The sequence below is a fragment of the Ciconia boyciana genome, chromosome 26 (assembly GCF_034638445.1).
Source record: "Ciconia boyciana chromosome 26, ASM3463844v1, whole genome shotgun sequence".
Taxonomy (NCBI): domain Eukaryota; kingdom Metazoa; phylum Chordata; class Aves; order Ciconiiformes; family Ciconiidae; genus Ciconia; species Ciconia boyciana.
Window position 1 is genome coordinate 1,348,314 of NC_132959.1, and position 26,712 is coordinate 1,375,025.

The following is a 26,712-nucleotide window of genomic DNA, read 5'->3' on the forward strand; positions in this document are numbered from 1 at the left end:
GGCGGGGCGGGGCGGGGCGGGAGGGGGCGGGGGCGTGTGCGGGGTCCGCGTGGGCGGGTTGGGGTGTGGGGGTGCGGGTGGGGGTGCGCACACGCATGTTGGGGTGTGTGCATGCATGTTGGGGTGCGCACACGCATGTTGGGGTGTGCGCTTGTGTGTGCGTGAGTGTTGGGGTGCGCACACGCATGTTGGGGTGTGTACACGCATGTTGGGGTGCGCACACGCATGTTGGGGTGTGCGCTTGTGTGTGCGTGAGTGTTGGGGTGCGTGCATGTTGGGGTGTGCATGCGCATGTTGGGGTGTGCACATGCATGTTGGGGTGTGTACACGCGTGTTCGGGTGTGTGCATGCATGTTGGGGTGTGCACACGCATGTTGGGGTGTGTACACGCGTGTTCGGGTGTGTGCATGCATGTTGGGGTGTGCACACGCATGTTGGGGTGTGCACATGCATGTTGGGGTGTGTACACGCGTGTTCGGGTGTGTGCATGCATGTTGGGGTGTGTCCTTGTGTGCGTGCATGTTGGGGTGTGCACACGCATGTTGGGGTGTGTACACACATGTTGGGGTGTGTGCATACATGTTGGGGTGTGCGCTTGTGTGCACATGCATGTTGGGGTGCGTGCATGTTGGGGTGTGCACATGCATGTTTGGGTGTGTGCATGCGTGTTCGGGTGTATGCATGCATGTTGGGGTGTGCATTTGTGTGTACATGCATGTTGGGGTGTGCACATGCATGTTGGGGTGTGTGCTTGTGTGTGTGCATGTTAGGGTGTGCACATGCATGTTGGGGTGTGCACATGCATGTTGGGGTGTGCTCTTGGGTGTGTGTGCGTGTTGGGGTGCGTGTGTGCGGGTTGGGGTGTGTGCATGCATGTTGGGGCATGTGCTTGCATGTATGTGCATGTTAGGGTGTGTACATGCATGTTGGGGTGCATACATGTGTGTTGGGGTGTGTGTTTGCTTGGGTTTGCACGTTGGGGCTGTGTATCCCCATGTTGTTTTGCACACTGGGGTGTTTGCACGCGTGTGCGTGCGTGCATGCCCGTCAGGGTGTCCGTGTTCATGTGTGTGTGTGTGTTCGGGGTTTTTCGTGTGTGCGTGCACGTGTTCGCATGCTGGTGTGCACGTGTGTGCATGCATGTTGGGGGGGGTACACGTGTGGGAGCGTGACGGGGTGGGTTTGTGCTTCTGTGTGTGCCCATGTGCGTGTGCCTCTGTGCACGCGTGTTGGGGGGGGGGGGGGTGTGCGCGTGTACACCCCCGGGCGCGTGCACACCGTGCCTGGCTGGGGCTGTGGACCCCGCAGCACCCACCCGCGACCCCGCAGCACCCCAGGGCAGAGCGCGCGGGGGCCGATGCTGAGCCCCTCGCCCTCGCCTCCCCTCCCATCTCCCCGGCAGCTTCCCCTCCCCACGCCGCACACGCTTGCAGCCTTTCCTCTTGCTATTTCTCTCTTGAAAACTTTCTAAGCTCCAGCTAAAGGCCCGGGATTTCAGCGCCTCCAAAAATCCTCTTGCCCGCAGGCTCCCGGGAAGGGAAGCTTTCCAAGTCGAGTGGAGCGGGCTAAGCCCTCGGTGGAGGCAGAAGCTTCAGCTTTCATGGTGGGTGTGGGGTTGGGTTTTATTTTTTTTTATTATTTTTGTTGTTGTTGTTGTTGTTGGGTTTCTTCTTTTTTTTTTTCTTAAATAGAATTTCTAACCCTGAGGGTTTTAGAGAAAACATTGTAAATGGGAACCAGCGCCGGGCTGCCTGCCTGAGTCAGCAGCATCTCCCGCGCTCCGATGGCTTTGCCAAAGGGGTACGAGAGCAGCGCTGGCCGGCCCGGGGTGATTCGGGGCAGGAGCTAAGGCCGCTGAACCACCACATGCCGTAGCAGAAAAGGCCAATTTTGGGGCTCTAGCAGGGATTTCTAGCAGGGATTTTCTTTTTTCCCGCTGGCCATGGGGCAGGCTGGGGTCCCCGTGGCTGTGGCTGCGAGTCGGCACGTCCCTTGTGCGACACAGGAGGTGGCTCTCGGCCGGTGTGGGGCACCCGGCTCCCCCTTGGGTCCCTGCAAGGGGCTCCAGGCTCCCTCCTCTTCCTCGGGGCCTTCCTTCAGCTGTGGATTTTCTCCAGGGATCCGCTGCTGCCAGGTGGTTTCACCCAGGGACTCCCCCAGACGGAGCCGGGGACCCCCGAGCCTCTCCCGGCACAGCCCCCCGGGGCACCGGGAGCCTTCGTGGCGGCCGCGCAGGGCTCCGAAGCAGCCGAGATGGATGATTGCAATAAAAAAGAGATGAAAATAAAGGATGTTTGAAAATAAAGGATGTTTTATTAAAAGTAATAACAGCGGCTCTCCTCAGGATGTGGCTTGTGGGCGATGCAAGTTGTGTCCGGGTCGGCACGGGGGGGGACAGGAGGTGTCGATGGGGGGAGCGTGGCCGTGCCATCTCCGGCGTGGCCATGCCATCCCCGGGCATCGCCGTGCCCGTGGGCTTCTCTTACCCCAAATCCGGCCAAACTCTTCCCTCGGCGCTGGAGGGTCTCCTGGGGCTCGAGGGGCCCCGTGGAGCTGCCACCCCCCCAGCCACCCGGAGGAATTTGAGTAGGAGAGGAGATGGCCGCGGAGTCGAAAGAAATATGAGGGAGTTTGTCGAGCACGGAGGAAGGGGAGAGAGGTCAGGGAGGAGCGGCAGCGGCGGCCGGGAATTTGCTGACGGGAGGAGAGGAGAAAGCCGCTGCGTTCGCTGCTCCGGAGCGGGGGTGGCCGAAGCCGGGGACCGCGCTGGGGGGCGAGGGGGGAGCAGCAGAGGCAGCCTGGGACCCCCAAGCCCCCAAAACCTTGGCAGATCGCGGGGGACAAAGTCCCCATGGGGCAGCACGGCCCGGCCAACTTGGCGATAGGCCCATCAACCCCGGCGTCAGGGCGGGTTGAGCAAGCCCATCCTTGCGGTGAGCGCCGGCCATCGTGGCCCTGGGGACAACCTTCCTGGCACAGTCCCCGCGGTGCGAGGCGAGGGGTCCCTCCTCCTGTGCTGTCCCCAGGCTGCGGCGGGGTGCAGCCGGCCGGGGGGGGTACACGGCACCTCCCGGCACCGCGTGGAGCCGGGACTGGCATCGGCAATTTGTTTTCTCCCGCTCGCCGAGCGCCGGAGGCAGAACAGGATCTCCCGCGGTGCGTGGCGGGCCATGAAAGCCCATCTGCGCCAATAATAATAACAATCATAATGATATTTATACAGAGCCTAATGTCTCCGAGCAGCTTCCAGAACCCATTTGGAGGCAGCCGCTCGCCTTTCCTCATTACGAGCGACGCGCTGGAGCGGAATGGCTAACGAAGCTGCTCGTTAGCCGGCCCTGGTCCGCGCTGGGTCAGGACCGGGGGTCCCTGGGGGGGTTGCAATGCCCGATGCTCCCGCCCTGGCCGAGGCGGGATGGAGGGGAAGGGATTTTGCTTCCCGCTCGTCGGGGCGCAACGGTGGGGAGCAGCAAAATAATTTGAGATGTTTTTTGGCTTATGAAAAGCACCTTGGCGGGGAAAGGCAGGCGAATTCCCTGCTTAAAGAAGCCGTCAGGCCGGAGAAATCTATACCCCAGCCCTTCAGACCCACGTTAGGTCTCTTTAATATTATTATCTTTTTTTTTTTTGGTAAAAGCAATTACGAGGAAGCCTCTTTGCCTGTGTTTGTACGCTCCTGCCGGCGTGACCTCTATTCCGCGGTAATTAACTGCCTTCCAGGAGGGGCTGCGGCGGGCGCTGCTTGCCCGGCTCCTGCCTGCTCGGCGGACGGTGATTTGCGAAGAGCTGCAGGAAACTTGATTTCTTAAGGAAAGGCAGCTTCTCTCGCCTCTCCGGCCTCCTTCCCCCTGCCAATAACCCCTCAGCTCCTTGGCTGATTTAAAACAAATTTCACAAGCGGGTCAAAGTCACAAGGATAAAGGAGCTGGGGCAAGAAGGGGGCTGGGGAGATGGGAGCTGTTGGGACTCAGCTCTATATGAGACATCAGAGCATCCCCGGCGGGCGCTGTCGGAACCCGGGTGCCAAACCCTCTACAACTCGCTGATGCCGTTTTTCTTTAATTCCTTTATTTTTTGGAGCACAGATGAGTCCCAGGGAGAGATGGTCGAGGTGGGACTCCAGCCCAGGAGCAGCTCCCAGGGGACCAGACGCTCTGGCTTCCCCAGCCGGGTTTCGGGGTGGGTGCTGGGTGCCAGCGGGTGCTGGGTGCCAGCTGGGTGCTGAGTGCCAGCTTGCAGCTGGTCCTCACGGAGGCATTTGCTAAACGGACACCAAACAGATGGGGACATGCCGGAGAGCCCCCGCGGGTCCGGCGTGCCGTGGCATCCATCACCGCCTCGACGGTTGCCGTTCTCGGCCGAGCCAGGGCGGAGGCAGGCAGGCAGGGGGGCAGTGCCCTCGATGCGGCCGCAGGCGGCGGGCGAGGGTGACCCAGCCCTGCCCTGGCCATCGGGACCCCATCCCCAGCACCCCAAACCGCTCGGCCAGCCACCCCCTGACAGCGCCTTGGACTAATCCTGCGCTGGGGGAAAATCAGCTCTCCTTCCCCCCAGCCCCAGACGGCGGCCGAGGACTGAGCCTGTTTTTCCAGCACTAATCCTGTCCCTGTAACCCGCTGCCCATGCTGCCCGCACTGCCTGCGCTGCCTGTCCTTCCCCGGCTGCTCCCCGTCACCGCAGTCAGGGTTTCCTTGCATCTCCCCAGGCACTGCGGACCTGTCCCTTTGCCCCTCGGTGCCTCAGTTTCCCCGTCTCCCAAATCCTGCTGCTCCCTGGTGCCGGGCTCAGGCAAGGAGAGCCGATTTGGGTGTCACGGGGTGAAAAGGGACACAACCTCGCCCAGCACCTCTGGTCGCACCCCTCGGTGTAGGGCCCCGGGGACGACGAGGTGCTGTCTAGCCGGGGATTTGGCCGAAACGCCGCCTCCACCATCGCCCCGGAGCTGGTCCAGCCCCGGCTCCAAGCATCGCCTCCCTCCACCCCACCCGGCGCCGGCGCGAGCAGCCATCGCAGGGGTGCCACTGCCTTTTCATATTTATTTTTCCCCCCTCACGCTAATTTCTGGCGTGCGCTTACATCTTCTAACGAGGGTTTTATTTGTCGTGTTTGTTTGTTTGCCTCCCGGGCTCGGCTCTCGGACAGAGGTGCTAATAAAGCAGACATCTGTCACCAGGGATTAGATTGTGTTCTTGTTAACACGCTGTTTCCTTTAAATAAATAATTGTCCCCCAAACCGGCTTTCAATTATTAAAGCAAACACTGGCGCAGGCCTGGCGCACGGGTGATGGGCGAGCTGGGCTCCCGTGGGGACCCGGCGGAGCGGCCGGGGTGGCCTTGGCGCTGAAGCGGATGCAGGAGCGTCCCCAGGGAGCCCCGTCCCCGTCCCCGTCCCCTCCGCGGGGGCAAATCCGGTTCTCCCACCATGGATAACTGTGCAGCATCCCAGTCTCCCATTAAACCCCCGGCTCTTGCACGTGAATTTTCCTCTTTCCCGCCTCCCCCCGCCAAAATTCACCATCCTCCGCGAGTGATTTAATTGTCTCCGTCGCAGGCTGTGCCTCATCACGGGGAAGGCACTTCCCCATCCCATCACCCCACGAGGTCGAGCCGTGCTTAACGTATTATTTTAATCAGCTCCGCTCCCGGAATAAGAGGCAAAGTGATTCATTGAAAGCGGCTGCAATTCCCGCGTGCCGGTAGCGGGGAGAGGGATGGTTAAACCGGAGGAGTCGCCTCCCGGGGCTCGCGACTTCGTGCTTTGCCTCTGTGGCGGGGTCGTGGCTGTCACGCTCCTCGGGCGACACTTTAATTACGCCCGGAACCTGGTGGAAATATGGTTCTTGGCGCGCTCGAGACATCGAGAGCAACCCCAGGCTGCTGGCAGGGAGGATTTAGGCTTGTTGGGGGAGATGGAAACGCCTGCTTGCCGGGCGATGGTTATAACGGCAATAAAGCATAGGGCCAGGGCGGTGTGCCACAGCCGGCAGGCAATAAAGCACGGGTAAGGAGCCCGGGGCCGCCGCGGGGTGCTGGGGGGAGCGCTCCTGGGTTTGGGGGAACCCCTCTGACTCCCTCCTGCAACGGGGAACAGCGGAGCAGGGCTGGGAGCGGGCGCTGCTTCCCCAGGTATTGCTGCGGGAAGCTGCCTGATCCCGGGATTGCTGCGGGACCCCGGGATCGCTGCCTGTCCCTGGGATCACTGCGGGACCCCGGGATCGCTGCCTGTCCCTGGGATCACTGCGGGACCCCGGGATCGCTGCCTGTCCCTGGGATCGCTGCGGGACCCCGGGATCGCTGCCTGTCCCTGGGATCACTGCGGGACCCCGGGATCGCTGCCTGTCCCTGGGATCACTGCGGGACCCCGGGATCGCTGCCTGTCCCTGGGATCGCTGCGGGACCCCGGGATCGCTGCCTGTCCCTGGGATCGCTGCCCGACCCCGGGATCGCTGCGGGACCCCGGGATCGCTGCCGGACCTCGGGATCGCTGCCCGACGCCGGGATCGCCGCCTGACCCCGGGATCGCTGCCCGACCCCGGGATCGCTGCCTGGCCGGTGCCTGTGGCTGGCAGGAGGGTGCTGGGCACCCCGGGCTGGGGACAGTGACAGTCCCTCTGGGACCAGAGGGCAGACCAGGGCCCGTCCCGCCTGGCACCCAGCGGCTGTCGGCCGGGGCAGCACCAGGGATGCACTCGGGATGAAACGTCACAGCGAAGCGAAACCCTCGGGTGTCCTGGCAGGGCTCTCCTTCCTAATCGTCCTTATTTGCCCAGGCCTAATTCATAAATCAGCAGGCGCGAGTAATTTCCCCAGGAGAGCGTTTAGACGGGAGATTGAATGAGTAATTTACTGGGAACATTAAGACGGCACCAGATAACTTATTTATGAGAACTTTTTGACAGATCTGCCACTCAATAATTTATGCCGTGCAGCATTTAGTCAGGGTCACCAGTAAATAATTCACTTATTATAAACTATAGAAGGTTTTATGAGATGCTGAATTATTATCTCGCACTGGATTTGGGGCTGTAAATATGAAACCGATGATGGCCTGGTAACGGAGGTGTCCCTGGACGGGGGGTGCTGAGACCTGACGCCGCGGCACGCTCAGCGCAGGGGCTGCGCTGGGATGCGTTTCGGTCCTGCTGGGTGCCGGGGGGCTGCCGGGCCCCGCGTGGGCTGCGGTGGCCTCTGGGAGGAAGAGGCACTGCCACATTTTGGGGCGGCTGCTTGTGCAATGGGCGAGGAAACTGTTTTTTTTCTATAAAAGCCCCTTCATATCCTTGAGGGACTTTTATAAGAGCAATCGTGGCTATCCCCGGCTGGGGAAACTGAGGCAGGGGAGCCACCGCTCCCGCAGCCCTGAATACGGGCTCATCGCTGCCACGGGTATGGTCCCTGCACAGCGGTAATGCCGGGGGGCTCAGACCCCACTGTCGGCCCCACTGAGACCTCATCCCCCGGCTTGGTGGCTTTGTCCCTGGTCATGATGTGGATGGTGGCCACCAGGATCAGCAGTGGCCCGAAGACAGCAGCTACGAGATACCCCTTCACCGCGCAGTAGTGGTCCCGCACCCCGCACGCCCCCGGCCCCCCGTTACTGCCCGGGGGCTGCCCCCCGCCTGTGCTCTGTGTTGTGGCATCTCCAGCGTGGGGCTCGCTTGCTCCCCGGGGTCCCACGGTGCTCCCGCTGTGTCCTCCCGCGTCACCGGTCCCAGTGGCCATCTCGGGTGAGTCCCCTGTGGGCACAGGGCACGGCGTGAGCCGCGGGGCCAGCGGCTGTTTCAGGGACAGGGGACCGGCCCCCACTTTGGGGGGGTCTGGGTGTCACCGGGGCTGGGTGCAGTGGATGCAGCACCCCAGGGGGTCTGGGTGCCACCTGGGCTGGGTGCAGCGGGTGAACGCAGGCACCAAAAGAGGAAGAGGAATTTCTCCGCAGACCGCATGCCCGTTCTGGGCTCCTCCGCATAGTCAAGGAGCAGATGGCGTGGGGCAGGTGGGCTCAGGAGCTCACGTGGTGGCAGCCCACCCCCATGGGGACATGCCCGGGGTGGACCGAACCCAAGCTTGGTCCCCACGACCCTCCTCCCTCCGTCCTTGGACTCACCATGAACCAGCAATAAGTAGGAAAAGGTCTTTGGGTTGGTGGGGTCAGACAAGGTGTCCACGACCACCTTGTACTTCCCTCTGTCGCCCAGCTGCAGCAGTCTGATCTCCAGCGAGAGGTTGGTGGGGTGGATGAGCAGCCGGTCACGGAAGTCGGGCAGGTAGTTGACGGTGAACATCTTCTCCCTGGGCTTGGCCTCGGCGATGTGGGTCCCCCGGGACCTCCAGGTGACCCGCACGATGTCTTCGGACACGGGGCGCAGGGCCGGGAAGAACAGGGACTGTCCCTCCAGCCCCTTCAGCAGCTTGGTGCCGCAGCAGAGATGCAGACCTGCAAGGCACCGGGTGCCACGAGATGGTTGTGGGGTGGGGGGGACCACAGCGGCAGCGATCGTAAGGACAAGGGTGGTCTCCATCTCCCTCCCCCCCAAAAAAATCACCCCAAAGCATCCCTAGAGATGGATGCTGGTGCAGCCAGGATGCTCCAGCCCACCTGCCCTGGCATCCCAGCCCTGCCCACGGCAAACTGCCCGCCCCGGCCGCACGAGCATCCTTACCCCTGGCCGCTGCTAGCAGCACGCAGCAGAGAAGCGTGGCCCTGGCTCCAGCCATGTCCCCTCCTTGCGTGGGGCTGAGAGGGTGCTTTGATTCCCGATCAGTGGGGCTGAGCTCTACAGGGACAGAAAACTCCCCGGGGCTGGCGGCAGCGCTGTCGGAGGGGGATTGCACAAGGCTGACGGCCAGGAAGGACATGGGTGCTCGTGGGGGCGAGGGAAGCGGTGACTTTGCGTGTGGGACGGGCTTCATGGAGGAAGTGGTGGCAGCTGGTGTTTGCCAAGATGTGCCAGGGCCCGACCCTGCCCTGGGATGAGCAGGAGAGAAAGGGGAAGCTCCCGCTTCCCCCCCATCCATTGCGGATGACGAATAACCCGGCGGAGGCGATGGGACCAGCGGCGGAGGGGAGGCAGGGGTTTCACATCCTGCTTGCGGGATGTCCCCGACCAGGGGGCACGGGCAAAGCTGGGGCTGGGGTCCTTCCCCTGCGCATCCCGGCCCTTTTCCCATCGGAACCAGCTGGGAAGGGGGACGCGGCCGCGGGCGCTGCCCCCCAGCACAGCTGAATTTTAGCTGGGGCTGGGGGAGGCTCAGGCGCCGCGTACGACGCTCTCGGTGGAAACCCGCTTTCGCCCGGACGCTGTCCCCGCGCCCCCCGTCCTCCATCCCCGTCCCCCCGCAAAAGCGAAGGTTGGCACCCACTGATCGCTTCCCCCGGTGATCTGGGATCAGCGCACAGAGCCAGGGCTCAGCTCCTGCGGGATGGATGTTGGGGGGTTCAGGGACCCCAGGCAAGGCCAGGCCTGGCCCCCCAGGGACAAGCCCAGCCCGGCTGCCACCGAGTGCGGTCGCATGCTGCCACCTCTCGGGCAGAGCCACGCTTCGGCCTGGGAGAGTATTTTGGTTAAAAAAAAAAAAAAAAGAGAAAAAAGTGACTTTTCCTCCCTCCATGGTTTAGAAGTGGAGCGCAGGTTGGAGGCTGCGGGGATGGGCTGCAGGCCTATTAACACAGAAAAGCATTAAAAAAAATTGTCCGTCTGAGAAGGGGAGGGGGGGACACTGTGGGGGTCCCCATGGGGACCCTGGTGGCAGCATCCGTGTGAAAGCCTCGTGCGGGATGGCCGTCCGCTTCCCGCTCCCGTCCTGCAGCATCACCCGCCCCGCACGGCTGCTTCGGCCACACCGGCTGCGTTCCCGAAGGCCGGAGGGATGCCGGAGCCGGGAAAGCAGCCACGCGTCCCCGAGCCGTCGCACTGCCACGCGAGCGGCTCTGCCTGCGCAGAAACCACCCCCCCCCAGCCCTCCGCCGCCCTCCTCGCCTGCGCATCTCATGGGCCAAATTTAGCTGGAAGGGGAATGAGAAACCGCGGATGATGCGCTGAATAAAAACACCCTCTGCAATGCGGTGCTGCAAGCATGCAGCGTCTTCCCTTCCTCCTCAACGTGGTCCGTGAAACGTGGTAAATGTTTCCCTTTCATTCCCTTCCCTTTCTTGCCCCCCTCTTGTGCTCCCTGAGCAAAGCTCCTCCAGCCCAGGGAAGGTCCCCTTGATGTAAATTGTTCCCTACATGTTGAACAGAGCCGCAGACAAAAGCTCTAATTAATCGGCTCAGCCCCTGCTCCGGAGCGGAGGTTTTCAACCTTGCAAAACGCTGCTTTTCCCTTTGTAGCCTTAATTAGTTTTTTTGCTCCTCTGCCTGCGAGGGGGAGGAAGGGGCCGTGGGAGCTGGCGTGTCCCACGTCACCGCCCGGGGAGGGAAAGCTGCCAGAGCTCCTCCAGCCGGCTCCGTCCGGGCTTGTGGGGGGTCAGGCTGTGCCTCAGTTTCCCCCACCGCCGGGGTTGAAGCCGTTGCATCCTGGTCGCTGCCGGGTGACGGAGCGGGGACCTGTGGCTTGTGCATCCTTGGGTCCGCACGCCTGGGCATGCTGGAGGGTTTCAGGCTTGCAGGAAACCCGCTCCAGCTGCCGGAAAGGCTGAGCTGATCCCGTCCCTCTCTGCTCCCCGTGCCACGGCCTTTTTCCAAGACTTTTGCTGGGAATCCGCCCCTTTCCCACTCCTTTGCCCAGTTCCCAGCAGAACCAGCCAACGGCCCCTGCTCGGGGTGGCTGCTTCGCAGCGGGGACCCCCGGTCCCCAACTCATCCCATGCATCAGCCAGCTCCCAGCCACAGTTTCCCTGCCGGCATCCAACCCGGCAGCGGGGCCGGGGAATAGCTCGGGGCCGCCGCGGAGGCAATGAGCTTACCATAAGGTGATTAGCTGCGCGGATCGGAGAGCAGAAGCAGACGGCGGGGTGATCGGATTAGGGCCCGCTGGCCCCGGTGCCTCTTGCTCTCTTCCAGCGGCACCACGGCTGCCTGCGACCCACCGGCCCCGGATGATGCTGCCGGGCAGGGGACGGCGCGGGCACGAGGGACGCCTGGCCTCAGTGGGGCTGTGCTGGGTTTGGACATCCCTGATATCACAGGAAAAGCTGAGAGTGCCGCTGGATTGTAGCAAAACCACTCTCAGGACAAGCTCATTAATATCTACCAGTGATTTAACGAGGTGGTATCTGTCGGCTGGGGCTAGATAAGAGACCAACAAACTGCTGCTGCGCCCAGATAACAAGATGCTCCTTCCACATGGCGCCCCATCCGCAGTTTATCTGTATGCGGCAGATCTGGAGTTAAGATATTTGGGAGAGGGAATCAACCTCCGGCGCTGAGCGGGCGACATGCTGAGCTGCTTCATTAAGGGATGGGCAGGAGGGTTAACACCAGGCTGGGGCGATGCTCCTCAGTCCCCGCATCCCCATCCCATCGTCGGGACGGCTCCATCCCAGAGCGAGGGGTCTGGCAGGACGCCGGGCAGGGGAGCGTGTCCCTGTTTGCTCAAAACCCGAGGGAGAACCCTGCCCTGGGGGTCTCTTCTGGGGTGGGGGGGAAGAGCTTTGCCCTGGGCTGTTGGAGGGGAGCCTCATCTTTTGGGGTGAAAACGCCTCCAGCCCGTTTGATCTGTCCTCTCACAGATCCTCCTCTTCAAGCACCCAAAATACAGAATACTGGGGGGAAAAAAAAGTAGATTTTTCTTTGATCCATGCTCAGGCGGGTTAACAGCTCTCCGTGGTTAAAAGCAGCTCATTTGTTGGGGTGTTTTGAGGCCCCACTTGATGCACGAAGTGGGGTGGGAGCCAGCAGCTGCTTTGCAGGCTCCCCTTTGGGGGGTCCTACCCAGCACCTGAAGAGACGGGAGCGCTGCGGGAAGGGGGTCCCCGCTGCCGGACGAGGAGGTGCGTGACGGCCACGGCTGCGAGCAGGCTGCCCAGCACCAGCAGGCAGAGCAGCCCCTTCACCGTGCAGTAGGACCACGAGAAGTCTGCAAAGAGAGACAGAAGGTGGGGATGGGGGGGCATCCCCTGCCCCCTCGGGGGCACCGAGGCCAGGTTATCCACAGCACAGGCTCAGAGCACTTGCAGGACTGATCCTGCCACGTCCCTGCCACCGCCGGCACTGGTTCACAGCCACACAGCACCTTGCACGCCAGCTGCGCGCTGCGCTGCGCCCCCAGCTACATCTCCCACTTATTTATCCCAAATGGATTTAAGTCCCAAACCTCATTTTGGAGCTGGAGGGGCAGAAACTCCCCCCAAAAACATTTGTCCCACAAACCTGAGGGCACAGGACGGCAGGCTGCCGCAATGTCGGTGCTGGCCGTTCTCCAGCTCACCGGGTTGCTGGCATTGCAGTGGCAGACGGTGGGGTCGGCGTCCCCACGGACCTGCAGGTGCAGCCAGGGCTGGTGCTCCAGGGATCCCAGGGGATCCCCAGTGCAGGACCAGCTGTAGGAGACGTTGCCGGCACCGGGCACGGTGCAGACCAGCGAGAGGTTGCACCAGCCCTGCTCCCGGTGCAGGACGCGTGTCTCCAGGCGCGGAGGGTGGACGGGCTCTGCGGGGACAGAGCCAGTGAGAAGGGACGGGGGGGACAGGAGGACGGGGTGGTGGGGACCTGGCTACTCACCCCACACCGACACACGGAAGCACACGCTAGTTACATGGCCGGATGCGTCCTCAAAATCTGCCCTGTAGACCCCACTGTCTGCTGCTCTAACCGGGCTGATCCGCAGGGAGAGGGTCTCCTGCTGGAGAACGGCTCTCCCGGAAAAAGGACCCTTGGTGGATAAGACATCTTCATCCTTCCCAGCCATCAGGATCCGCAGCCTGTGTTCTGCATCCAGTATCATTCCCCAACTGACTTTTGTCCATCCCTGGGGGGGGTTCTCTGGCTGCAGCTCCAGCACTCCGTCGACAGACACGGCTTGCTCCCGGCACTCTGGGCGTCCTAAAGCGGAGAGGGGTGAGCGAGAGCCCGCGGCCCCGGGACATGCTCCATGGCTGGGGAGGGGACACGGTCACCGCCACCGCAGGGGGGTCCCACACCCGGCACAGCCCCACTCCGTCCATCTCTGGGGATCCCAGGCTGGAAGCCTCTGGCATCCCGTGCCTTCGGCCATCCCTTGGTTCCCCCCCCCCGGGAGGCCGAGCGCAGTTTGGGAAGCCGTTTTCAGTTCCTTATTCTCTCACAGCCTCTGCCTCCGCCTACCTTCGGCTGGTGAGAAACAGATACTCCCAACCATGGGCATTACTTTCTCCCTATATATTTGTTACCTAAGGCTAATATAAAGGGAATCCCATTTTCCAAAGACAGAGGAAGCTCTGACGAAGCTCTCATTCACCACCCTCCTACAGCAAGTCAAACCCTCGAGAGCAGAGCATTTTTTCCTAGACATGCACCCTTTCCTTAAAAAAAATGACAATTTTTTACAGTAATTCCTTTTTAATGGCCCAATTTAAGCAATACCTGTAGTGCTGAGGCTTTCTGACCATCAAAAAGGCCTTTTGCTTTTGGCTTCGGTTTGTGGTTGTTTTTTTTTCACCCGACAACCCAAGAGTCTGCTCCGATACCGTGACAAGCTGTTTGCTTGCTAGTTCTCACAGGAAAAATAAACAAAAACCAACCCACAGCCAAGCGCTGACCCCGGGCATGCTTTTTAAAAGCAGTTTCCCAAGGAACTTGCCAGCCCCACAGGGATGCCTGGTGCAGAGGCTGGACACAACTCATTGCAGCTCCCCGCGGCCACTCGCCCTTGCCTACCTTGGGCTCGGCAGAGGAAGAAGAGGGAGACGAGGAGAAGGGCAACATGCTCCATGGCTGACCCCAGGGAAAGGTGGGAATTGGTGCGGGAGATTAGGGCAGGCGCAGGAGGAGGAGGATCAGCCCCGGCTCTGCATCCGCTGCCCCCCGCACCTCCCGAGAGCCCCCCGGCTGGGCTGCGCCGCTCCCCAGCTCCCTGACCCCGAGGCAGGGTGGTCTTTGGGCTGGACGCTGCTCCCCGACGGGCCGAATCCTGCTGCCTGGGGCCGTCCGTGGTCTGTAGTTGGGGCGCTGGCCACGTCTGCATGTTACAAACTGCTGCCGTGCGGCACCCGGTGCAGCTTCTCCTCCCAAAGTGAGCTGCAAAGGGAAAGCAAAACCCCCAAAAACCACCTCCCCCCCCCTCCCCGTTAATTAAAATTAGTTTCCTCTGAGGTTTGCAGCCGCCCAGCCCTGCAGCCAAGCTCATCCCTCCCCACCGTGCTCTGCCCCACGGGGACCCGGGATACCCCGGCATCTACCCCGGCGGAGGGTTGGGCTGGGGGGGGGACACACACGAAGGGTGCAAGTGGCAGTGCAGAGGAGTTCAAACAGAGGCGGAGGGTGCGAAGGAGCTGCAGGCAGGAGAGGAAGTTGCCGCTGGGCAGTCACCGGCTCCGAGTGGTTTTTGCACCTCTCTGGCTGCAGGAGCTTGCTCGGGTGCCGTCCGAAGATGCACCGGCACGGGGGTCATTGGTGCCCGCTGGCACTGTTGGTGCTGCTGTGCCTGATGCTGCTGGCCGCGGCCAGCGGCCAAGGTGAGGAGGGGACGCGGTGCTGGGCTCGCTGGGAGGATGGGGACTCGCTCGGCCTCGGGGTACAGAGGGGAGGTTGGCGGTGGGCAAGCCCTGCCGCCTGCACTGGTGTGGGCAGCGTTCGCAGGCAGGGCAGGAGGGACGCACGGACGGGCGGCTGGGTGCCGGGAAAAGGCTGGCCACGCCGCTGGCGTGAAGGCATCCGCAGGCACTCAGGGCTGCAGGGTCACGGGCAGCAAGCCGGGCTCGGGGTCCCTGGGGAGATGGAGCAGGGCCGGGTGGGGGTTTTTGGCTTTTCTTCTTTTTCTGCCCAAAGTGGGTAGAGCTGGGACGGCTCTCGTGCAGGGCTGGTTCCCCTTTGTGGGCAGCGTTGCTGGCTGCAGCACACAGCGCTTATCTGAAAGAAGTCATTTCCCTGCCAGAGCAGCATCCATGCCCCACAGCCAGCCCTGACCTTTCCTGCACCCAGAAACGCAGCTTTTTGAGGCCAGGTCTCTCCGCTGAACGAACACAGCACCTTTCCTCCATAATTTCAGTGGAGCTGCTGGTGGCTGAGTGTCTTCTTCCTAAAAAACAGTGACTTCTGCATGAGAGGAGTGGAGAAACGCCTGGGTTCGGGGCCCACCTTGGTGCATGGAGCATCTCCTGGCTGCATCTCTATATCCCCCATCTTGCCACCCTTCCCTGCTCTCGGGGAGACCGGGCGAGCATCACCTCCACCTTCCCTCTCTCACCACCCTAAGACGCGCATCCCGGCCCCCTTGCCTACCCTGAGGGTGCAGGGCCGGGGCCGCTCGCTGCTCAGGAGTGCACAAGCTGGGGTGTTGCCTGCTTGAAGCAGCAGAGCCTGCAGCACCCATGGGCTCAGCTGAGCTGCAAAACCTCCCTGCAGGTCCCGGCGTGGTTAACCTACGGTGTGTGCTGCACCGGCTCGGCCCCAGCGCTCGCGCCGGGTTACGATCGCACCTCCGGACTGCGAGGTGTACTTTTGTGTTATTTCTTCTCCAGCTCTGCACGCCCACTGCTCCTGCACCCTCCTTCTGGGGCAGCTCCAGGAGCCTAGGATGAGGGTAGTAAGGTACCCCCATCTCCTTCTCACAGCACTAGATACCTGCAAAGCAGTAACGAGCAATAATCCCTATATCTTGCAGGCTGTTTAGTCCCTGGAGGGGTGGGAAGGGCCCCTTTAGTAATGAGCTGCAGGTCCCAGATGTGAGCCATGAGGGGTGGGAATTGATAAATAGTGCCTGCTCCAGAGCCCGCTCCATCATTTCCCCAGGGGAGGATGCTTCTGCCTTTGCTTGCTCTGACCTCTCATATTCCTAGATCTGCTGAGGACAGGGATGTCCTCTCTGCGCCCCAGGGTCTGATGAGGGCAGGCGTTCTCATACCTGCAGCTTTGCAAAGACAAGGTTTTTAAGCTGGAGCTGTTCCAGGTCTCCTGGCTGTGCCAGGAGATGCAAAGCTGGTGGCTCCATAGGTGCCCTCTGAGCATGGCTCGGTGTTTGGATCGGTTGCACGGAGGCAAAGCCCTGCTGGGGGCTGCAGGATGGGTGGGCTAAGCCAAGCTCCCGGAGGTTGATGCTTGCCTCGATGGCTGTGCAAGCCGGGCTTTGCTGAGGGCTGCAGGATGGGCGGGCTAAGCCGAGCTCCCGGAGGCTGACGCTTGCCTCGATGGCTGTGCAAGCCAGGCTTTGCCGAGGGCTGTAGGATGGGTGGGTTAAGCCGAGCTCCCGGAGGCTGACGCTTGCCTCGATGGCCATGCAAGCCGGGCTTTGCCAAGGGCTGTAGGATGGGCGGTTGTGTGGGGCTGTACTGTGCAAAGTCCACCCACGCCTGAGGCGGCCGCCGGCGCTGCCTTGACCACACCAAGCATGAGGAAGCCATGAGACTACGTGCACTCAGCCCCGGCGGCTGCGAGTATTTGTTTGGTTTAGGGGCTTTTTTATCTTGCTTCTGCCAGAGCCCTTGACATCCGGAGCTGCACTGAAAAGAGGGACGCAAGCACAGAAACTCAAGAAAAAAGGGTCCAGTGGGCAAAATTCCTGCTGTTCCCCAGGCTGGATGGGCAAGCAGGGAGCTGGGGCACAAATGAGCAATCAGACGCTATGATCAGAGGGTCTGCAACCATCCCCGCTCTGGGCAGGGCAGAGGATATTGCATGAGCATCTGCAATGTGTGGCCAGAGCAGCGGGTGCGGACAGACACACAACCAGCCTGGGGTGGTGCAAAGGGAAGGGTACCCCCAAGATGGGGATGGGGAACCAGGCTGAGCTCGTCCCCGGGGAGCTGGAGGGGCCATGCTGGGGGCTGTGGGTCTGGGGCATGGGTGGGCTCCAGCGGCTGTGCCCCCTCCCCAGCCATGGAGCATGTCCCGGGGCCGCGGGCTCTCGCTCACCCCTCTCCGCTTTAGGACGCCCAGAGTGCCGGGAGCAAGCCGTGTCTGTCGACGGAGTGCTGGAGCTGCAGCCAGAGAACCCCCCCCAGGGATGGACAAAAGTCAGTTGGGGAATGATACTGGATGCAGAACACAGGCAGCGGATCCTGACGGCTGGGAAGGATGAAGATGTCTTATCCACCAAGGGTCCTTTTTCCGGGAGAGCCGTTCTCCAGCAGGAGACCCTCTCCCTGCAGATCAGCCCGGTTAGAGCAGCAGACAGTGGGGTCTACAGGGCAGATTTTGAGGACGCATCCGGCCATGTAACTAGCATGTGCTTCCGTGTGTCGGTGCGGGGTGAGTAGCCGGGTCCCCACCACCCCGTCCCCCGTCCCCCCCGTCCCTTCTCACTGGCTCTGTCCCCGCAGAGCCCGTCCACCCTCCGCGCCTGGAGACACACGTCCTGCACCGGGAGCAGGGCTGGTGCAACCTCTCGCTGGTCTGCACCGTGCCCGGTGCCGGCAACGTCTCCTACAGCTGGTCCTGCACTGGGGATCCCCTGGGATCCCTGGAGCACCAGCCCTGGCTGCACCTGCAGGTCCGTGGGGACGCCGACCCCACCGTCTGCCACTGCAATGCCAGCAACCCGGTGAGCTGGAGAACGACCAGCACCGACATTGCGGCAGCCTGCCATCCTGTGCCCTCAGGTAATTTACCCTCAGCTCTGTAAAAGCGGGATTTGGGGGTGCGCAGGCCACACTTGCTCCCAGTTCTCTTTTGGGGCCCTTTGTCTCCCTGCTTGGGCCAGTGAAACCGTGGAGGACATCACGCTGATGCCAAAATGTGCCCAGCTTCCCCTCCTGGTGAAGGAAACGTGATAGCCGAGCATGGGTAATGTAACGGGGACTGAGGCTTCCTGGCCAGGTCTGTTCTCTGCAGGCTGAGAGAGACTGTGTTTAGAAATGGTTCGAAGCTCTGCCCTGCGTCAAAGGTCTCCCCTTCTCCTCTCCTTCCTCCCCAGGGCTTTCCAGCATTGTTTCATGGTGGGCAGTGGCCGTGTCCCTGGGGCTGGCACTGGCCATCTCCATAGCCCTCGTTGTCATCTGCTACTGGCGGAGGAAGCGAGGAAATGACCCCCCAGGAGGTTTGTCCCCGGCGTTGCTGCAGTAGCTCACGGGACGAGCAGCCGTGGGGTTTTGGCTGTGCAGCCCCTGCCCTCCTCCTGACTTCTGTCACGCTCCTAATGCTCTCCGTGCTGGCCCTGGGGTTCTCCCTCCTCCTGGGGCTGATGTGGGAAAAGCCACCGGGCGCTGTCACCCCCCTGCCAGGGCTGTCACCCCCCTGCCAGGTGCTGCACGGGGCACGCGGTCTTTGCCCATCCCTGCTGATGCAGGGTGGTCCAGGTTGATGAAGCATCCCAGCACCCCAAGCATCGGTGCCCAAACCTGGAGGTCTCGTCCCATGGGGTCTAGAGGACTGTTTGGGTTTGGATATTCATTTTATTCTGAACTGGAGCATCCCCCCCCAGCCCCTGTCAGGTGCCAACAAAGTAAAACCTCCCAGTCGCCAAGGGACCTCTTTCTCCCTCTGCTTTGCTTTGCTCGAGGGCTGAACCCCCCCTGTTTGGGGACTCTAACATGTCAGCCGTCTTACACTGACCCTTCAAACTCCCCCAGGACCTGTCGAGCAGACGCTGACCATCTACGAGGAGGTGGGCAAAGCCCAAACCGGCCGAGACCCCGTGAGTGCTGGGGGTGTCCCTGGGCATCCCCTCCCCACGCTGCCTGGAGGGATAGGACCTCTATTTGGAACTGGCCGTCACCCTGGGTTGCATCCTTTAACCGTCCTGGCGTTGCTTTCTTTCCCCAGAATGGGACCAGTGAGGCCACCGTGGGAGGAAACACCATCTACGCCGTCATCAGCACCAAAACGCAGGTAGGGTCAGTCCCGTGCCTGTGAGGGCGGCCTGAAGCTGCCCCGCGACCTTGGCTGTGCGGCCCCCAGGCTGGATGCATCCATGGCAGCTCCCAAGACCACCCCGTTTGCCCAAAATTTGTTTTTCTTGGCACACCTTGACCATTTTTCCCTGGCAGAGACCGAGCCACCCGCAGGAGCCCAAAACCTGCACCATTTACTCCACGGTTCAGCCCCCCAGGAAGGTGAGGTTGCCCTGTCTGCAGCGGCACAGAAAACGGGGTCCCCTCGGTTCATCAACCAGGTGCTGGGTTCACCGTCCCGCTTGTGCGTTGCCTAACGGCAGGTTCTCGCTCTGCTCCACAGTCTCCTTCTCTCAAGAGGAAGAAGCTGGACCCAGCTTTGGTTTCCACTGCCTACGTAGAGGTAACGGGCACTGGACCGGTGGGGAGATGAGCCCTGGGTATCTCCAAAGCTCATCAGCTTTTTGGGGCCATGGTGTACCCAACTCCACCCATTTCCTTGCAGGCTACAGGGGGTTCTAGATGCTGGTGCCCCCCGTTGCAGACCTTGCCCCCAACTCCTGCTGGCCACCACCTCTCCTAGTGCCCCGGCTGCCTTGGCAAGACCTTCCCTTCCCTACGGGCCTCTTCTCCCAGAGCACCCAGAGACCTCCAGCACCCACCAGGACCCAACCCTGGGGCTTGCTCGGGATGGAAAGAGTCAGACATGGGTTTTTGCAAGGATGCAAACCCCAGCTGCGCCTTGGAGGCTTTCCTGCGAGCGAAGGAGGAAAGACTCAGTGATGGAAACCTGTCTTTGGAGGAGATGGATGTGAAATTGGACAGGTGGGGTCATGGGGGAAGAGGATGTGTGTGATCTTGTGGGTTTTTTAAGGTCTCGACGGGTTCGATATACCTTGAGAATTTATTTTTAGGTGCAAATATAAGCTGAACTGTATGAGGCAATTGTGGTGCTTGTTTAATTAGCTTAATTGGCTATTTATAGCCTGAAATGTACCTTGGGCACAGGGAGGGAGTGGGAATTGTCTTGGTTTTTGTGGCTTGGGAACCTCTGAAGCGAATGGGGTCTCATGCAGAGGTGTGCTTCGCAAAGTTTCAGCTGCGTCTGTTGGGTAGGGAAGATGTGGCCATGGGCATCGGCTTCGGGCAGGACAGTCCCTGCACGGCTGGGCTGGGCACGGCCCCGGGTGCCCCATGGCAAGCTGAGACCGGAGATGCCTCCACGTCCCTTCCCACCTAAGTTATCCCATGCTCCTACAGCACGAGCGGCCCTGGGAGAAGGAGGTGGAGAAAGAGGGGCTCTGGCTTCAAAGATCTTTCCAAAGGCAAGATCAAGGGCTTTTCTTTGGGATTAAAATGAAACGTGGCACTTTGACGGCAGCATAGGGAGCGGCGGTGGCTCTGCAACGCTCTTCTCCTGCCTGAGTCCCCGGATCAAAATAGCTTTGTGGCTGCTCCCTGTGAAACGAGCATTAATTGGGATCATTAACCGGGAGCTACGCTGGGAGGCTGGCACGGGGAGGGAGGGGGTGTCTGGCTGCCACAACGAGGGAATTTAGGGGGCTGGGCTGGCGTGGATGGGGTCTCAGGCACAGCGTGCCGATACTGCCACGGGAGCCGGGCTGGTTTACGCCCTCCTGAGCCCCAACCTCTGCTTTTCACGATGTGCAGGTGTGAGTCGAATACTTCTTGCACTGTAACAGCATCCCCTTCTGCATGTGGCAGTTGGCGTTGATGGAGAGGGGGCAGCGGGGCCTGTGGCCGGCTGAACTCAGTGGGAAAAGTTCAGGCACGATGGAGAGGATGGAAATCCTCCAGTGCAGGCCCTGGGGGATGCGGTGGCAATCCTTGCTGGGCTGTGGCCGCTGCCTGGGAGCGGGGGCTAAAGCAGGAGCTGCATCTCAGCCCCTTTGCAGCCCAAAACGTGGGGTCCCTGCGTTCCTGATGAGCGGAAACATCTGAAGACGACAGCACGGAGCCTGGGGACTGCCGCATCCATCAGCACATCGGGGTCCTGCCGAAGCCACGCTCCATCACGGCGCTGTAATTTATGCTAATGACCTGCTTTTGCATATCGGAGATAATTTGCAGCGCTCGCTGCAAGTGCTGAGGCAGCACTTTGCTCCCTGCCAGCGAAGTTTGCTTTCCCATCTCCGCCGCTTTCTATCAGCGCGGTGTAATCGGGCATGGGGACAAGCCGGCGGGTGCTCGGCACCGTGGTGCCACCAGATCGGTGCCAGTGATCCAGCTGCAGCATCATCGCGTGGCTGCTGGCGTGCTCGTACTAACGTCTCCCCGTGCTGACATCGGATCTCCTCCCCGATGGATGGGGACTGCTCAGGGCTGACATTAAACTGGGTCAGGGCTCAGCGGGTGCCGCCGTTGCCCTTTGTTCATGGCCGGGGTCGGCCCTCGTGCTCCTCGCTCACGGCTGGGGCGGCGCATGGGAAGACGCCGGCGGCTGTTTGCCCCCGACGCAGGGGCTGTGCTGGTTTCTCTGCCTCGCGCATCCCTTGGCCAGTGCCGAACAAAGGCCCTGAAATGTTGTATTTCAGGAAGGAATCCAGGGCGTAATTAAAATCCTTCGTTTTAAGCATCTGCCCTGCTTGGAGGCCAGTGTGCCGAGACTGCAGCACGTGCTTTAGCATCAGTGAGTGATCCCTCCTGTTTCCTTCTCACCCGTGAACCGGGGTCATGGGGACACCCCGAATACCGGTGCTGGTGGTCCCCACTCAAGCTGGGGCTGCTCGATGGCATGTCGGGGGCTTAGATCTCGGCGAGGACACAGACCTGGGTTTGCAGGTGGGGAACTGGGAAGCCTGTGGGTTGGTTACAGCAGCTGTAAAGGGGAGATGTGACCCCTGGGGTCTGCCTTTCATTTACCATCAGGGTGGCGGGGCGACTCCGATGGGGACGGAGGGGCCCATGGGGTGCTGTGCGTGGTGTCCCCGGGGAGGGTCAGGGCTGCTGCTGGCCGCCCATGGGGTGCTGTCGCAAACCCTGTGACTTGTTCTCACGAGAGCCCGGAAACAAAGGAGGAACCGTATGGGGTTCACGCCGCCTCCCAGCCGTGCGGCTGCCCCGCCATCCCCTTTCCTGTGGAGCCCCCCCAGCCCCGGGTTTAGGGACGGTGGCAGGGGGCTGCAGGTTTGGGGGGGTCCTCGGTGAGCAGCTGCCTGGCGAGGGAGATTTCTACCCCGGGGTTTGGGTGTGGACGCAGAGAGAAGATGGCGGAAGGGCTTACAATGATTCTCCTCTTCCTCTTCATCATGCAAGGTAGTGCAGCGGGTTTCCTTGGGGTGAGGGGCTGGGTTGGGGGGAGATGGCTTTGGGGAGGGTGGAGGACCTTGGGGACGTGCCTATGGGTAAACCCTCCCTGTCCGCGCTCTCTCCCCCAGCTTTTCCCATCCCGGCGCTGTGCCCGAGGTGCAACCCACCAGCTCCCTTCCCGTGGGAGCCCCCGCGTTGCCACCACCAAGCTGGGGGTTAGGGGCTGTTCTGGGTGAGCCTGGAGGGGGGAGAGGACCCCAAAAATGAAAGCAAAGGAAAAAAAACTTCACTGGGAGATCTGTGCGGTCCTGTGCTCAGGGTGGGGAGGCGGAAATCCTGTCGCTAGCTGTAGGGCTTCTCCCTGCAACGTGCCTCCAAGGCTGAGAGAGAGCAAAGGCATTAGGAATTAGAGAGAAAATCAGTTATTTGCATTTTCCATGTGTGTGGGAGAAATCGAGGTCCCCAAATGGGGACGAGGCCTGGGGAGGGGTGTGCTGTGCCCGGCTGGCCAAGCAGCGCCCGTCTCCGCTTTCTTGGCAGCCTTGGCACAACAAGATCCACCACGGAAGGTGGTTGGGGCCGTTCATGGGGAGGCATACCTCAGTCCCAGCCTGCAAAACAAGGTCTCCTACCACCAAATCCACTGGCGGCGTAACAACACTGTGAAGATCGCCAGCCGGGACAGCAGGGGGAAGATCCAGTACCCCAACAGCACCTACAAGGGACGCCTGGAGCTCTTCCCCGACAACACACTAAAAATCAGCCGTCTGCAGAAAAGCGACAGCAGCATCTACCAGGTGTACCTGGAGGATGAGATGGGCAAGGAGCACATTCAAAATATCCTCCTGACAGTGTATGGTGAGCTGGGAGGATGGAAGGGTTGTCCCAGAGCCCCGTGGGGGGACAGGGAGGCTGTGACATCCTGCTGCCTCTTGCAGATCTGGTCCCGAAGCCCACTGTGAATGCCAAAGTGATCAGGAATGACCCGGAGCGGTGTGAAGTCACCCTCAAGTGCTCGGTGGGGCTCGAAGGGGTGACCTACGAGTGGATCCCCTCCAGCAAGCTCCCACAGGAGGGTACGCGTGCCTCTGAGCAGCATGTCTCCTTCAACCCCTTGATACAAACCTACACCTGCAAAGTCAGCAACCCTGTCTCCTCCAACTATGCTTTGCTGACCTACAGGCATCCCTGCTCCTGGACAGGTACCACCTACGGTGCATGAGATGGCAAAACTCGGGTAGGATGGGCTGCAAGGTGGCCTTGGCTTTGGAGGGTCCCCAGAGCAGCGGTGGTGACCCTGAGGACAGTGGGTCCCTGCAAGGCTGGAGGTGGCCTATGGGTCAGGAGTGGTGGGTCCCCTTTCCTCCTGCACTGTGGGCTGTTGGGTGGCAGGAGCCTACCTGGGGAGGGAGTCTGGGGGTCCCCTGCCAGGGCCAGGCAGCCCACAGCCCTCCCCACACCCCTGATCTCCCTCTGCCTCCAGGTGAGTCGTCCGCTGCTGCATCCTGCACCACCACCAGCGTGCTGGTCCTGGGACACCTCCTCCTCCTCTTCTTCCTCGCTCTGGCTTAAGGACGTTCTATGGTTGCCATCTTTCCTCGTCTCATAGAATCACAGAATGCTTTGATTTGGAAGGCACCTTTAAAGGTCATCGAGTCCAACCCCCCCCAAGAGCAAGGTCATCTTCAACTTGAGCAGGTTGCCCAGAGCCCCGTCCAACTCGACCTTGAATATTTCCAGGGATGGGGCATCCACCACCTCTCCGGGCAACCTGGGCCAGCGTCTCACCAGCCTCAGCGTAAAAAATTTCCTCCTTAAATCTAGTCTGAATCTCCCCTCTTTTAGTTTAAAACCATCACCCCTTGTCCTGTTGCTACAGGCCCTACTAAAAAGTCCGTCCCCGTCTTTCTTATAAGTATTGGAAGGTGCAAGAAGGTCTCCCCGGAGCCTTCTCTTCTCCAGGCTGAACAACCCCAGCTCTCTCAGCCTGTCCTTGTAGGAGAGGTGCTCCAGCCCTCGCATCATTTTTGTGGCCTCCTCTGGACCCGTTCCAACAGCTCCATGTCCTTCTTGAGCTGAGGGCTCCAGAGCTGGATGTCTCATCACTCCCCACTGCTGGACCAGCACCCAGATGAGGTCCCCAAACCAGCTGGATGCAGAAAGATGTGGTGGTTCAAGGGAACCGTTACAACCAGTGTCCGTTACATCAGCACCCACCTGGTCTCATCCACAGCGGCCTGCCCAGGCTCTGGCTGCTCTGCCACTGCCTTCAGGGCAGCTCTGTGCCTCAGTTTCCCTCCTCACCGTTTCTGCTTTGCTTTAATCGGAGGTCATGTTCTCCAGATCTGAACAAAACGGGGATGAAGTCTGTCGCAACAGCGTTTAGAGAACCCTGGCAATCTAAATTGCTAAAGTCATGGTTAACTGCTTGGAAATCCTCTTCTCCAGATCTCCCTGCCCTGAGATCTGCAGGGAGGTCTGAGCCTTTCCTGGGGCTCCTCAGCCATCGCTTGCTGCCATTGATGCCCTTTATGGGACCGATGAGCAGTGCGATGGTGCAGGATGGTGCATGATGTGTTTAACCTGAAACCAGTAACACTAGCGCGGGCGCAGCTGGGTGCTGGAGCACTGGAGGACTTTGGCTTTCTATGCAAGGGAGGGTTTGGCAGGGCAAGTGTGGTCTCTGCCTTCAGAAATATTTATCTGCAGACATTAAATTAGCTCGAACCTTAAACCCCACAGTTCTATGTTCTCCTCTGGGCTGGTGTTGGCTGCAGCGGGTGCTCGGGGACTGGGGGGATAATGGAGGGAGCCCCAAGACCCTTGCTGGGGACAGGAGCCCTTCCACAGTTGCCCCCATGGGAGGAGCTGGCTCCGGATGGTGGGACACGGGCCCATTGGAGGGGGAGGATGTGTCTTGTGAGTGATGGGGATGGTCCCTCAGCCTGCAAGGAGGGATCATAGAATCATTAAGGTTGGAAAAGACTTCTAGGATCATCTAGTCCAACCATCAACCCAACGCCTCCATGCCTACTAAACCATGTCCTGAAGTGCCACGTCTACATGTTTTTTGAACTCCTCCAGGGATGGTGACTCCACCACCTCTCTGGGCAGCCTGTTCCAATGCTTGACCACCCTGTGAGTAAAGAAATTTTTCCTAATATCCAGTCTAAACCTCTCCTGACACAACTTGAGGCTATTTCCTCTCATCCTGTCACTTGTGACCTGGGAGAAGAGATCGACCCCACCTCTCTACACCCTCCTGTCAGGGCGTTGTAGAGAGCGATGAGGTCTCCCCTCAGCCTCCTTCTCTCCAGGCTGAACAACCCCAGGTCCCTCAGCCGCTCCCCATCAGCCTTGTGCTCCAGACCCTTCCCCAGCTCCGTTGCCCTTCTCTGGACACGCTCCAGCCCCTCCATGTCTCTCTTGTAGCGAGGGGCCCAACACTGAACACAGCATTCGAGGTGCGGCCTCACCAGTGCCGAGTACAGGGGACGATCACTGCCCTAGTCCTGCTGGCCACACTATTCCTGATACAAGCCAGGATGCTGTTGGCTTCCTTGGCTACCTGGGCACACTGCTGGCTCATATTCAGCCGGCTGTCAGCCAGCACCCCCAGGTCCTTCTCTGCCAGGCAGCTTTCCAGCCACTCTTCCCCAAGCCTGTAGCATTGCATGGGGTTGTTGTGGCCCAAGTGCAGGACCCAGCACTTGGCCTCGTTGAACCTCATACAATTGGCCCCAGCCCATCGATCCAGCCTGTCCAGATCCCTCTGCAGAGCCTTCCTCCCCTCAGCAGATCAACACTCCCGCACAGCTTGGTGTCATCTGCAAACTGACTGAGGGTGCACTCGATCCCTTCGTCCAGATCATTGATAAAGATATTAAACAGGACTGGCCCCAGCACAGAGCCCTGGGGACACCGCTTGTGACCGGCCGCCAACTGGAGTAAACTCCATTCACCACCACTCTCTGGGCTTGGCCACCAGCCAGTTTTTTTACCCAGTGAAGAGGACACCCGTCCAAGCCATGAGCCTGGGGCGTGCTGCTGTGGTAGTGCCCCATGGGTGATATTGGGGTTTTATGGCTTTCCTGGACCAATCTGTGGTCAATGGTCTTCTCCATGCCGGCACAGCCTGCACCCAAGCGCAGGGCACCTATCCGTGTCAACGGGAGGGTTGGGGGCCATCCTGCTGCCCTACCTGGGGGGCTGAGCTGGTGGAGCCCATCCACCGGAGACCTCCTTCCCGACCACCAGCTCTTCAAGTGAGATTTGTGCTGGGGCAGCTTGCTGCTCTGCAAGATACCCCAAGGTGATGTCTTCACCCCTCCATCATCTGTCCAAGCGCTCGGTCCGGGAGCCAGCTGCCTCCGGTGGGAACCACCGCTCCGTTTCAGCTAAGCCGAAGCTCCTTACCGTGTGTGCTGAGAAAAGGAGCCGAGTCTCTTCATACTCATCTTACTCATCCTTTCTTTTTTACACCTCTGCTGAGCTCTTCCCTTCTGTGAACTGCTGATTATTGGGAAATGGCTTGGGTTTTT

At 60.7% G+C, this 26,712-nt stretch overlaps 3 protein-coding genes across 3 annotated transcripts; 2 read left to right on the forward strand and 1 right to left on the reverse strand.

Annotated features, from left to right (window-relative positions):
• Positions 1–7,371: 7,371 nt before the first annotated feature.
• Positions 7,372–8,856, reverse strand: LOC140644016 (uncharacterized). The gene is made up of 3 exons (XM_072846474.1): positions 8,661–8,856; positions 8,105–8,434; positions 7,372–7,736 (listed from the first exon to the last, which is right to left on the reverse strand). The coding sequence occupies exons 1-3, from the start codon at positions 8,854–8,856 to the stop codon at positions 7,372–7,374; spliced, it is 891 nt and encodes a 296-aa protein (XP_072702575.1).
• Positions 8,857–13,768: 4,912 nt separating this feature from the next.
• Positions 13,769–19,802, forward strand: LOC140644017 (natural killer cell receptor 2B4-like). The gene is made up of 10 exons (XM_072846475.1): positions 13,769–13,866; positions 14,481–14,590; positions 17,001–17,321; positions 17,393–17,671; positions 17,986–18,108; positions 18,641–18,705; positions 18,834–18,899; positions 19,058–19,123; positions 19,245–19,304; positions 19,407–19,802. Exons 1-10 carry the CDS (start codon positions 13,847–13,849, stop codon positions 19,482–19,484), a joined length of 1,188 nt encoding a protein of 395 aa, XP_072702576.1. The 5' UTR covers positions 13,769–13,846; the 3' UTR covers positions 19,485–19,802.
• Positions 19,803–21,965: 2,163 nt separating this feature from the next.
• LOC140644204 (CD48 antigen-like) lies at positions 21,966–24,893 on the forward strand. Its single transcript, XM_072846799.1, has 4 exons — positions 21,966–22,177; positions 22,712–23,029; positions 23,110–23,373; positions 23,655–24,893. Exons 1-4 carry the CDS (start codon positions 22,129–22,131, stop codon positions 23,741–23,743), a joined length of 720 nt encoding a protein of 239 aa, XP_072702900.1. The 5' UTR covers positions 21,966–22,128; the 3' UTR covers positions 23,744–24,893.
• Positions 24,894–26,712: the final 1,819 nt, after the last annotated feature.